The 14,522-nt window shown below is 26.9% G+C and overlaps 1 protein-coding gene across 1 annotated transcript in view; it reads left to right on the forward strand.

The window, feature by feature from the left end:
- The window catches only part of LOC129959980 (myotubularin-related protein 2-like), a 35,072-nt gene that overhangs the window by 17,404 nt on the left and 3,146 nt on the right, over window positions 1–14,522 (forward strand). The window contains exons 7-12 of the mRNA XM_056072935.1: window positions 1,576–1,764; window positions 2,736–3,020; window positions 3,141–3,248; window positions 6,820–6,912; window positions 12,234–12,347; window positions 12,500–12,679. Coding sequence (XP_055928910.1) covers window positions 1,576–1,764; window positions 2,736–3,020; window positions 3,141–3,248; window positions 6,820–6,912; window positions 12,234–12,347; window positions 12,500–12,679 — 969 coding nt within the window. The remainder of the gene's footprint in view (window positions 1–1,575; window positions 1,765–2,735; window positions 3,021–3,140; window positions 3,249–6,819; window positions 6,913–12,233; window positions 12,348–12,499; window positions 12,680–14,522) is intronic.

Genomic DNA, 14,522 nt, shown 5'->3' on the forward strand with positions numbered 1-14,522 from the left:
TTTCAAATGTTATTAAGATTATTATTCTTTAAACAATTGCTCAATGATAATTTTGTCAAATTCAAGTAATTTTAAGTAAATACTGACTTAAAATTAATGAAGTACTTATTATGTGTTAAATACACATATATAGCCCACAAATTCATAGAATTCTATCAATATCTAATTATTATTGCATATTAATATATTTATATATTTAATGATTAATTATTCTGCTCCATGTCAATTATATGTGATTAGTATTGAGAAATATACCTTTTAGTATTGTCAAATGTTATGTAAATCAAATGAAAAGCTTCTGCTTGTTATATTGTTTGAAATCCAAACCCATTTAATCTAAATCTGTATAAAATTCATTATGTACTGCCTGACAGTAACTATAAGTATTGTTCTGTATTTACACTGACTACTGAAATTTCTATTTCTGTGAAATTGCATGTTTGCTGTTTCAGCTAATACATATAATCAGTTTCAAGAATTTAAGATAAAAATAATATCTTTAAGATTGCTAATGATATCAAATATGGTAATGAAGAGTAATACCCGAAATAAAGGATATTTATTTAGTTTATTAATGATTCTAAAATTTTGTGTAAAGAGGTTGGAAATGTTGGAGCAAAAACTCTTGAGTACAAAGCATCATAATCTTATAAATTTACCAGTGTGAGTTATGTTTCTCAACTAAAATTTATCTGTAACATGCTTAATAGATAAGGACTTTAAAATTGTAGCGGATAATAATTGCGTGTTGATATTTTATTGGGATAAGTTGCTGCAACATATATAAAAATGAGCAATATAAAGATATTTAGAACCAATGTATAATTCTGTTATTTTCCTATTTTATCTACTAGTAACAATGGGAATTGGCGTAACAGATTGTCATATAAATCCTATGTGTATGCTTAAATTAAAATATTGATATTGCTGATAAAAATAATTTTAGTGTGAAATTTATAATATAAGTGAGATAACAGGAAAAGCTGATCCTAATGTAAACATAAATCAAAGTTTTGGCATTCTTAAGGTTCTATTCAACTTGAATCATTTGACAGTGCAAACTATTTCATAGTATTGGTGAATTGTTTTTCTAGCATGTTTTTCATAAAAAAAATAATGATGTATTTTATATATTTTCTCAATTCAAAGTTATATAGGAAAATCTAATTAATAAGTTAAAAGAAATTAAGAACCAAGAGCGGCATAAAACTTGTGAATGAGCAATTTGATAGCTTGTTAATTCGAGTATATTTCTTGAGGGGGAGGGAATCATTCCTTATAACAGTGGACATTATGATAGATCTTTGTTTTGCAAAAATGAACTTCAGTAAAATTGGTGATACTGCTTGCAACATTGTAACATTTTGGACTTTTCATTCTTTTAATGTTTCGTTTTACTATTTCTGACATTCTTTCTTGTTTTAATAATGTACTTCCTTAACCATATATTCATATTAATTTCTAATTCTTTGCATAGAAAAGTCCAAATACTTTTACTAGTTGACTTTTCAAGTGTGAAATGCCATGCTCAGTATTTCCTTTTATCTGTATTTTCATTCATTCTTTTTTTTATAGGTATTATCTTGGATTCATCCTGAAAGTCAAGCTAGTATTACTAGATGTAGCCAGCCTTTGGTTGGAGTTAGCTCAAAGCGGTGTAAGGAAGATGAAAGATACATTCAGATGATTATGGATGCAAATGCCCAGTCACATAAGATATTCATTATGGATGCTCGTCCCAGTGTCAATGCAGTTGCAAATAAAGTAAGCTGTACGAATGCCATTCAGTTTTTAAATCAAGACATTGCTTTTGTTCCATCTTTTTTCTGAATTATATTGGGCTACAGTTGTGAAATATAAGTATATTTTGATTTATTTGATAGGAATCTAGGTATGTAACTCATATTTTAATCTAGGTTTTTGTAGACCATAATTTTATTTTAATTTTAATAATTCAGAAGTAATGTATAATAGTTTTTAATTGGTTGATGTTAATGTGCGCAATTTTTAACTGCGAAAGTTATAAACTAATACATTTAGAATTATTAAGTAAATTGTCTTGTGATAAAACTATAATTATTATAATTTAAAGTCTGTATAATCGGTAAGCTTTTAATTTTGTATTTACTTATATCTATTGATTTGCTAGTTGTTCATTATGGTTGGTATTTATTATTCTACTTTGATTGTGTAAATAATAAAAGTGATAAAATAAGTGTGATATTTGAAATGGAAGTTTAATGCTTAAAATTTTGTCTACTCTGGGGGTACAATTTATTTTCTTTTATGTAGCCAATTAAATGTTATGTTGGCAAAATTCTGATTTAGGAAGAAATGTTTCTTATGTGAAAAGTCAGATGACACTATTGTTGTACATATCATTGTAAAGCTAAATTAAAATATTTACCACCAGATATTTTATTACAAATTTTCAGGATTTATATTGCTTTCAGTTCTCCCTCCTTTTCTTTTTGCAACTCATTGTTAAGAAATTTTTATATAACATTTGAAAATTATATGTAGTTCAATATGCAGAATGTATTTATTGTACTGAAATTTACTGTTATTATTTATTTACTGTTTTTCTTAGAAATTCAGCACATTTAATCTCTTAGAAAATCTGAATTACTTATTAAAACCTTGTATCGTGTGTATTGATGGGTGATTTTTTTTGTGATAAACATATGTTACACTGATGCATAATTTTAGAAATTTCTTTTGTTTATTTTCTGTAGGCTCGAGGTGGTGGGTATGAAAGTGAGGATGCATATCAAAATGCTGAATTAATTTTCTTAGACATTCATAATATTCATGTTATGAGAGAAAGTTTACGGAAGCTTAAAGAAGTTTGTTTTCCATCCATTGATGAAAATCACCTGTTGTCGAGCATTGATTCAACACATTGGCTTGAACACATACGTTTTATTATGACTGGAGCTTTGCGTATAGCGCATAAAGTAGAAAGCAACAAAACATCAGTTGTAGTACATTGTAGTGATGGTTGGGACAGAACTTCCCAAGTATGTTTTTCATTTTACTTTTGAATTTTGAAATTTATTTTATTGAAATTGCATAAAAATTGTTTTATAAAAAAAGTCATGGTCTAGGACTAATTCGTATGGCAATTTTTTTTAATATAGTTGACAAGTCTAGCTATGCTGATGCTGGACCCCTATTATCGGACATTAAAGGGCTTTGAAGTGCTTATTGAAAAAGAGTGGATAAGTTTTGGTCATAAATTTTCCCAAGTAAGTAGTCCGAAGATGCATGTTTTGGTTAGTGTAGGTTTTTCATTAGAAATTCTATTCTTTCATTATTACAAAGAAATCTTGTCATGCGGCGCTTTCCAGACTGGATCGTTTACATGTAGAAATGAATGTATTTAACCACGACCTCCGTAATACAAGGCCTCACAACTCCCAACGCGTTCAGCCCGTGACGTCACGAGTTAGGATGAATTTTCAAAAGGCAGCTGGTGTAAAAGAGTGCGGTTAGTCACGGTAGATGTTGGCGTAGCGAAGTGCGGGTATTGTGTTACTGGTTTTATTTAAAAGTTTTCTGATCTTTTTTCATATTAATTTTAATTTATTGTAATAAAGATGCCTAGTGCGTGCTGTGTTCCTAATTGTAAAAGTATTTACACGAAAAATAGCCCCAATATTTCAGTACTTTCGTTTCCAAGAAATGAAAACACTAGAAGAGCATGGATCTCTGCAATAAAGCGGGACAATTTCGTGCCAACTAAATATAGTAAGGTAAGTTTCATTCTTTTTTGTACAATATTTAGTTAATTAATTCTCTTGAACTGTGAAACATTTAAAATTATGTATAACTTCCATTTCTGTCATTTTGTTTTCTCTACATTTAGTTGCTTATGCTTCCAATTACTTTGGTATTGTTTGCTTGAGCTAAATAAAAAATTTCTTTGTTTTATTGTTACTTCTCATAGTCTTTTTTTTAAAATTTGTTCTTAATATTTAAAATGTTTTGTTTCTGTATCTTTTTAATTATACTTCATATATATTTTTTTTAAATTTGACTTAAGCCTAATATTTGTTTCATATATGTAGGTCTGTGCTAAACATTTTCCAGAAAATCAGTTTTTAACTGTTAGAGAAGCGTTTAATACCAGTACAGGAGAACTTATTCAAGTACCAATGGAGTATAAAAGATAAGTTTTTTTTAGAAATATGTAATAATTATCACCAAAATCTTACAAAGTACTTAAGTGATTTACTGTTATTATACTCTTATAAAAAAAGTTTAAAATCATCTAATGAATAATAAAACTTAATTTTTTATTATATATATCATGACTATAGATTGTAGCAAATTAAATTTATATTTTGTTCTAAAATATTATGTAAAAAAGTTAGATATAGTTGTAAAACAATATGAATTGCATGCTCATATAGGTTTAGAAAATGGGGGTAAACTTTCTTTCCCGCAAGAACATATTTTAAATGCAGTGCTCTATAATTTTACAGTATTTAAAAAAATATGCGACGAATATGAGTCTGAATTCCTAAAACTTCACGATCAAAGAAAAATAGTTTCTTGCCTTACATATTCTATTCTAGAAGAAAATGAATTCTGTGATAGTGGAGCATGTGATGAAGGTCATCAGTTTAATTCCATTATCTGGAAAGTTTGGTGCTCCACAAATATATTTTTAAATAATTATGATAAGAAAAAAAATGATAATTTAGCTAAAGCTTTAGTTCAGAAAAAAAACCTAGCTGTAAAGAAAGCAGAAAAAAGAAAGGAAAAAAAAAAAATTAAAAATTACTAACTTGAAAAAGAGGAGGGATGATAAAAATATTTAATATTAAATTTTCAAGCATAACAAGTAATATCAGTATAAATTGTTAATTGACTTTTATCACAATTGTTTCTTTTAATATTGTTATTAACTTTTATTTATAAATTTGTATTTTAACTTTATTTAATATTATAATTATTTTCATTTGTCTGTATGAAATTTATAATAAAGTTAAGAAACAAAATGTATTTTGTTATTGTCTCTGAAAATAAAATGTTATGAATCAAATAGTGTGTGATTTTTTATTTGTGTTATCCTTTACTGTTACTTCAGATTAAGTATAAGTGCATTGAAATGTGAAATCAGATGTAATAAAAGCTAGTTTATTAAATTGTATGAATTACTAATATATTAAATGAAAACAATTCTTAATGTGAAAAAACAAGGTGTGAAAGTAATTCTTTTTTATCAACAGAATTAGTTGGTGTAAAATTTAAATCTGATATTAAATACATTAATGTTTTATTTGAAAGCTTTAAAATCATTAAGCTTTAAAAAGTCTTAATGATTAATTTAATTTCAAGCTTTAAAAATATTTTCAAGGAAAAAATAAAACGATTTTTAACAGCTTTTAATAAAATAAAAAAAACTATTAAAACAAGAAAACTAACAATACCTCAATGTATATATCTAATAAATTCACATCTTCGAAAGTTTGAATGTTATTAAATGGTCAATACGCTATAGAGGACTTTTAAGATTTTCTATCATGCCGTTTCTTTTATTCACACGGGAAAAAATAAATCTTGAATTTTATGCAAGATTCATGTCTTAATATTAGGAATAGTAAGTTATTTTTAAGTGAATTTAAAATATACCTACACATCAAGGAAGAAAGCAGGATTCTGCTCACGGCTGGCAATCATCCTAATTGTGTGACGTCACAAACTAGTTGTGAGGCCTTGTATTACGGAGGTCGTGATTTAACAGAGTAACTATTTTAGAGTGTGGTGCGGATTTTTGTTCTTACACCTTTCCTGTATTAAACGAAAAAAGAAAAGTTACAATTGTTATGTCTCATTTGTTGAAGATTGTAAATTGAAATTTTAATGTCTGAGAGATTTTGAAAACATATTGTAGAATCAGATTGAAAGTCTGAAAACAAGAGGAAAATCAGAAATTAGTTTTCTGGCTTTTTTTTTTTTTTTTTTTTTTTAAATATTTCTTAACAGGTTGTACAACTTTTCATTTGCATGATTTATAATGACATGTGTTAAGAAGAGTTTCAAGGAATTTTTCCTTGAACCAATGTGTTTTGTATGACTTAACTTGTAGAAACACTGTCTGAGATGATATTCAAGTTGATACTATTAATTAATAATTTGTTTTCTGAAATAAGCATTTATTTTAGTGGGAGACTGTAATTGAAAAGGACAGTGAATCCAACTTCTTTAAATTTAATTAAATAATCTATAATGATGAGAAACTAAAATTAAATTACATTAATGAACGAGTTGAAAATATAATTATATTTTACATAGCAGCTTAACTCATTGATCATCATAATGTTTAAAACAATTGTAATCTCTTTAGGTTGTTTGTTCTGAGTTTGAAATTGAGTATAAAGGATTATTATTATACCTGTTGGAGACAGCAGACTGAAGAATACTAAGGCTTAATGTTTTGGAATAACAAATTTATAACGAAACTCAATTTTCTGATATATTTTTTTGTAAATGCAGAATTTATCAGAAGAAAAACTGTGAAGTAAACACTAAAATGATGTTGATAATATGAAAACATTTGTTCTCGTCTTTATCCTTTTCTGCAATAAAAGGCAAAATTTTCTTGTAATTATGTTATTAACATATTCATAACTTTTAAAAGTTATGAATATGTTAATGTATCATTAAAATTAAGCTATCACCTAAATTTTTATTGATAATAAAATGAATGGCTTTTTATTAAATACTTTAAATTAAAAAATAATTATATTTTAATACATAATTTGATAATAATTGATAATTTTCTGTACTAATCGAGTTTTTTAATTGAAGCGTATTGGCCATGGAGATGACAAACATTCAGATGCAGATCGTTCACCAGTGTTTGTACAGTTTATTGATTGTGTGTGGCAAATGACTCGCAAGGTAAGTTAGTTATTTATAATTTGTTTCAGATTTTCCTAATATATGCATTTTATAGTTGAAATTTATGTCAGTAAATTGTATTATGTAATTTTGTTGCCTAAAAGCACTTTTAACTTTTATGTTGTTGCTTTTTAATTCAAAAGTTTTTAATAATTTATTTACAAAATAATTTAATATATGAATAAGTATTGTAAATAAAAATTGTATAAGGAGCATATTAATAATATACTTCAGCTTTGTATCATAACACTGGTTTAAAACTGCTTAATCTTGCACGCTTAATTAGGATGCATAGCATCATTAAAAGTGCTTAGATTTGGAAACCATCTTAAAGTACTTTAAAAGTGCTCAATTTTGTAAAGAAAGTCTTTAAAAAGTGTTTAATTTTTTTTTTTTTTTTTTTTTTTTTTTTTTGAGAAATGCAAGGAAATTTAAAATATGTTTTTTTAAATTTTTTTTCTTTTCCCAGATGTTAAATACAATAAAACGAAAGTATAGTCGTAAAGCTTTGTTCATTAAATATATCATGGCGAAAGAGAATTCGGGAAAAGAATCCAGCGCAAGGTAGATCCAAGGACGTGAATATATGTTAAGATAACGCTCAATGACATTTTCTCTTTTCTTCAGAGATATACACCGTCGTATATTGAAATACAGGAAATGGTTATTCCGAAGTAGCAGTATGAAATATAGGCTATACGAAGCTAGCTGAGACTTTAAAAACGTTCAAACTTCTTTAATTTTTATTATCTCAGATAGGGAAACATTTATCTTAATTATCCCTGGTAAGTTTTTAGGTTCTTAACAGGAGTGTTGTTCGTGTCCGCCCCACAAGGGGTCATGGTCTGCCCAACAGAAAAGGGGCACATTCCATCCGAAATAGGCTAGTTGTATAATGATTCCCTAACATTTTCTCCAGATCTTTTATCTTCTAGTTGAAAAGTACATTATGCGAACTGGGTTTAAAAATATTTTTGTAGATAAATGTTTTTCCCCTTTGTTATAGTTTGCACGTTTTCAAAAGAAATAATTACCCCCACTGCTGAAAAAGATATATTGAAATAATATAACTCTGTTTCCTTAATTGGCACTATTTTAAACTTAACCAAGTTCAGTTCAAGCATAGAAATTATATTTGACGTTCAAATTAAAAATCTAATTCTATTATATATCTCAGTAACTTCCTTTAAACATTATATTAAGATTTTTCTTACTACTTTAATCTCAGTTATATGTCATTTATATGGTAAAATAATATAAATGTTAATATTATATATTTTATTTTTTTAAATATTTACAAGTAGATAGTGCAGGTGTTCATCCATTTCCAGATAACCAATGGGGCATTTCACATTATAAAAAGGGGGCATTTTAAATTGTAATAAATATGATGTAACAAAACAGACATGACCACAAATGGGGAAGCTTATTATGTTTTATTGGAAAAATATGATATATCAGCTAATAGTGATAGTAGGTCGTAATGATATTAATGAAGTTGAAATTGATTTTTTGAATACATTTTAAAAAGCGTTTTTAATATGTGATACAAATCTTATTTTTTAACCTACTACTATGCTTTATCATGCGACTTTGAAGCCTATTCTGAACTTCTGTAGTGCACATATAATTTTTAATAATTCTAAATATATTGGGATTTTTTTTTTTTGCATGTAATTTTTATCAATGTATTCATTTGATAAAATGGGTCAGCAATTCGTGAAATGACCTATTGCAATTGTAATCTTTTTCCAGTTAGGTTCAACTTTTTTCTTCCAGAAGCATGATGGACATTCTCTAGATCGATTTTTTTTAATGATTAACTGTTATTCATTCGACAGGGTGGTCATAGAACTGGTAAATCAGGGAAAAGAGGAATTTTATCGATCTGAAAAAATAAAAGAAGTTCATAAAAATATCTAAAAATCAAGAGAAATATCAACGAGAGCATTTTGCACTAATCGAAGATTTCACGCTATCATTTTTCTACGTCCGAAGCCTAAGTTTTCTTCTCCCTCAAATGAAGTAGTGATTTTCGCTTTGATTCATATTTAAAAAAAAATGGTGGAATAGGTTGAATTGTCAAAACAATTGATTTTAAAAGTGAGAAATTCATGAGTCAAAAACGAATAGTATAGTGAAGAAACGAAAAGAGAAATTTAGTGAAAATTTGAAAAGAAAAAGAGAAGCAGAGTATTTTAAAGAATTAATAGCAAAACAGTTTAAAATTCTTGAGGTAGCTGATACAGAGAGTTAAGGAAAAAATTGCTAGCCTCAAACTTTTGCAAAAGAAATTTTATAACTTTTTAGTTCACTTAAATTAGGAGAGGTTGTTTTGAACAAAATGTTTTATTAGTATTTTAATAATTAATATTTCAGTTTTGAAATTAATAATTAGTTCATTACTAGTTATAATTTTTTTCAATTTAATTGTAATAGTCAAGCTATTTGTAACTTGAATTATTATTTAAAAATTAGTATCTTCTCTCTAGAATTACTTATAATAATAAATTGAATTAAAAATCTTATGTTCATTTATAAAAGCATAAATTTTTGATAAGAGCATTTAATTTTTTATGATTTAAAAAAATAAAATTAAAGTAATATTTTTGCAATTTTTCTTATTTAAATCTTTGTTAAAATATATATTACATAAGTATAATTATACTTATTTTATATTTATGCTGCAACATTTTAGTTAGTACTCATGCAGGAAGCACTAATTAATTATTGAACTATTTTAAAGTTTTGAGCAAAGATAATAATAGCCTGTGTGATTAATATAATTTACATTGTGCTGCAAAGAGTAGTTTTAATGTTTCTTAGAATTCTTGTGCAATTTCCAAAATTTTTTATCTATAAGAAATATAAATGTATTGTTTTAATGGATTTTTTTTCATTATGTATGTATATATCATATTAAATAATTGGTAAAATTATTTTTATTATGTATATTGTACACATTTTGTGATTTTGTAGAGGGTGAAAGCCTGGAAACTTAATACAATTAGTAACTGTTAATCAGGGAAATGTAAATTTAGTCAGGGAAATTTTCTCTGACTAAAAAGTCTCTGTAGTTACCCTGATCGACCAAATGCATTAATATCATCTGTCTTCAAAAATGTTGGGGCTGTGGTACTGACACTTTTTTATTTAACATCCTCCAGGAGAGTTATTGAGGTGTGAATAGTAAATCTCATAATGTCTCTGGAGAAATAAAGAAAAGTAATAAAAGTTACCAACAATAAAAAAATCTCAAGTTTCTTTTCAAAGTAAATTTTCCCCACATGATATTTTTTGCCATGATAGGGGGAGCAATAGCATCTTCAATAGAGAGACAAGGGCATGACATTCGAGATGCAAGTGAATTCTAGCTCATTAATTTTTAAAATTGTAAAAATTTAGATAATTTTTTTTGTTCAGATTCTAAACTTATTTTAAAATTATAGTGATAAAAATCTGTCCGCATTATCTGATATTGACCAATTAAGTTTTCTGAACTAATACGGAATTGGTGATTGATTGTGGTTCTTTTGTTTAATTTACCTAAATGCATGTGTCAGGGAATGGTATATTCTCTGTACATTAGTTCTCTCCCTAAGATCTTCAGCAATTAATTTTTTAATCTATATTTATCGGTTATGTCCAATTTACTGATTTTATAAATTTCTGATGTTTGTAACATTTTACATATATTTGATGGATTCTAATCAATATCTCTTAAATCAAATTTTCAAATTGTTTATTTCTTGTATGTTATTAAGATAATGTTTGCATTGTAAACAATTAATGAGGGTTGATTCTACCATGCAGCATAGTTATAAACATTTTAGAATTTGCTTATTATATTAAAATATTTTGATTAAAATATGAACAGTTTTTTCTTTATATCAAGGATTGTTTCTACAATCAGTTGATTCGAATTCCTTAATTAATTCCATATTCATTCAGATTTCGAAAAATTATTATAAATAAAATTAAAAATACACAAGTTGTATTGAAAGTTTCTTGAAATATTTTTTTTATACTGAATAAATTATTAACTTATTTTTTAAAGCATTTAGTTTTTGATTCAGTTTTAATATATACATGATGAAAAAAAATTGTTGTTCTCTTCTAAAATGTTTTGGTCTTGCTATCTTTCTACATCTGTGTTGATATTTCAGATTGATGCATCCTTCCAAATTAACTGTTTGTAATTTGTCAATATTAAGAAATGTGAAAAAGTTACTTATATAAAAGCTAATTTAATTTTTTTGACTGACAGTTTACATTATCTTTTCATTTCTTTTTCCTTTTTGGTTTGACAAAAAAAGTTATTCTTTACTTTACAATTGAAGGTGTTGGGCCAATGGAGAAATAAGTATTGAAATTTAAAAAATAATTAATATTAAAAATTAAGAATTCCTTTTAATGAAACCTGCATTATTATGAATTAGAAGAAACTCTATGCCTAGAAAATATATGGGTCTATATATGAATGTTTGTACAAAGGTTCCTAATTTTTGTAACATCTTATTCAGTTGTATGGTAATTAATCAGGATATGAGAAACTTGCGATTTATACTTTTTCTACTTTTAGTGTTGTAAAATGGATACTTGTTTTGATATATTGGTGAAATTGCCGCACTTTTTCTTAATGTAGATTTTGAAATTTATTGTTGTTTAAATTTGATAATTTGTAAATCTTCCTAAAGTTGAGTTTTGAGGTAAAATAATATTTTTATTTTTGTATTTCTTTTCCTAAAGTTGAGTTTTGAGGTAAAATAATATTTTTATTTTTGTATTTCTTTTCCTAAAGTTGAGTTTTGAAGTAAAATAATATTTTAAAATAATTATCTGTAAATAAATTTTAATGGGTTCTCCTATTGTATTTTTAAATTTCTACAATATATACTTACTCTGATAGCACTGTGTCTTCATAGCTTCAATGACCTCTGATTGGCATATTATTCTTTAAGACCAGGAAGAATTTTTGATTCCAGGTTCATTCATTAAATTAACCAATCATAGTGAATATTCAGTTGTTTGACCAACTTATGGTATAACTAATGGAGAAATCATGTATCTTTAATAAGTAATGAATAGTATTTTTTTTATAGGCACTCGTTGAAATCGGGTAATGAGTTGATTATTTAAAAATAGCACTCTTCAGGTTGCTATATCCATGATTATCTAGGTTGAGTTAATTTTTCTAAGTATTTGATAAAATTGTGAAACTTCTAAATGCTTCATTTTTCAAAATATTCTGTAACAGATGAAGTTATATTTTCGTAGAAATTTTTCATACGAATTTCCTTCAAATTTTTTTTCTTTTCTAGTTTCCTAATGCTTTCGAGTTTAACGAACATTTCCTGATAACAATTTTAGACCATTTGTACAGTTGTTTATTTGGAACGTTTCTCTTTAATTCTGAATGCCAAAGAGTGAAAGAGGTATTTCAAAAATATTTCTGTATTTTATTAATGTATATTTTGTATTTTGATATACAAAATGAATGTTTTCAAAATGTTATATCATTATGCACAGATCTACTTTATTTTCTTGGTATAGTTTTCTTTTTACTTAATTATTTCATTAATTTTAGGATCTGAAGAACAGAACAGTGTCATTGTGGTCTTTCATTAACAGTAATCAAAGTGATTTCATTAATCCATTGTACACAACTCACCAGCAACAGCATATTCTTTTTGCCGTGCCCAGCATAAGATGCATTGAGTTATGGAAAGGATATTACTGTCGTTGGAATCCTCGTATGCGCCCACAGGTATAAAATTTTAATGTTTCTCACGACATCTCATCAGTTTTAATTTTATGTGAGCTATAAAAGTATCCCCCCCTTTTTTTTCTGACCTGTAAATTTAAAACTTATTTTTAATTCTGCTTAAGCCTTTCTGTGGCTGTTTTCTATTTCTAATAACTACACACTTGTGGCTAGTCATTGGTAAGATTGAGAAACCTGTTTGTTGGAAGGCATGTAAAGATGGCTTCAGAGTACCTTTTCTTACAGCAATAGCTGCTGTAATGGATAAGTCATAAAATGCTCGACGCGCTACCGTCGATACCTTAACGGCGCAGATGCATCAGAAAGCTATCTAGGGTAACGGTTCAATATACTTTATTAAGTATTAGCCTTCGCAGCAGATGTGTGAATTTAGCACTCATGTTTACAGGCGTGTATTGAAAGAAATGTGCATTTCCATTACAGTACAAACATTGGATTCTGGAACAGTGGAACAAGTTTGCTTTTTCTGATGTGTCTAGTTTTCCATTGCATTGAATCGACGGGCTCTAATTTATGTGTCGAGAGACATCAGAAAACAACCTTCTAGATACCATTTTTGGGCGCCAACAAGATGGAAGATGTAGTTTGATGGTCTGGGGCATGTTTTCTTGGCGTGCTTTAGTTCCGTTAATTCCTGTTTAAAGCATCCTCAATAACTGTTATTTACTTAGCCAGAGTTGCCTATCAGTTACATCCTTACATGGAAACTATATATTCTTCAAATGATGGACAGGATAATGCTACATGTCGTGTACAGAATTGTCCATGCATGGTTCGGGGAAGCATGAGGAAGAGTTCCAGTTAGTACCCTGGTGGATCCTCTCGAAATCGGGTCCCCTGCGATGAAAATACATCCTGTGGGCCTGGAACAGCCGAAAATTGAGAAAAACTAAGCGATGGTTGCTTTTCTCTTGCCATGTTATTTATATTCCTTCTCATGCCGTTGTTTTAAAACATGTCTACTTATTTTATAATTTTATTGATTTAATCATTTTACATAGATTTTAACGTAGTAAAAGTATAAAATGATAAGAAATTTTTTTTTTATCCCAAATTCAATTTGAAGCATTTACATTTACAGAAATAGTTGATTATGCAAAATAATTTAAAGATTATTTACTTAATATGAATTCTCTAGGCAAATATATAAACAGTTTTGAAAACTTTGTACAAATGTTAAATATTTTAAAATTTGTTAAAAACGCTGAACCATGTCTTCGTTTGATGTGACAATTTTCGCTTATAAATATCAAATAAAGATTTCTTTGGCACAAAACTTGTTATATCTAATATTAATTTTTTTGGATGAAATATTAATTTTATGCATCACTTTGCAAATGAAGCTTCAGCTTATGAAGGGTGTATCCAGAAAGTCAAAGCTCATATTATTTTAAATTGAACATCAGTCTTTTTTTTTTTTTTTTTTTGTCTAATTCTTTTCAATAGAAATGCAAACGAAGCTACTACAAAATATTATCATTATCTTCTAAATCTGCCTCCTACAGCATTAGATTTTTGTTTTCCTTTTAAAATTTATTTATTCTATTAAGATTTATTAATGAGTAATTAATTATCTTACATTAATAAAAAAATTTGTTTTTAAAAAAAATCTAATTTTTTTAATAAATGTTATATGTTCAAATTAGCAAAATATTCCTGAAAAGTATTTTCCCGTATTATTTATTTTAGCCAAGAATTGCATGCCTGTTTTTCTATTTATATATCCATTGAATAAACTCCCTCTCTCAAAAGAACAATAAAAAGCCTGCCATCAGAAAAGTAATATGAACTGAAATGCCATAAAATATTTTTAATGTTTAATAAT

This window comes from Argiope bruennichi, chromosome X2 (assembly GCF_947563725.1).
Source record: "Argiope bruennichi chromosome X2, qqArgBrue1.1, whole genome shotgun sequence".
Classification (NCBI taxonomy): domain Eukaryota; kingdom Metazoa; phylum Arthropoda; class Arachnida; order Araneae; family Araneidae; genus Argiope; species Argiope bruennichi.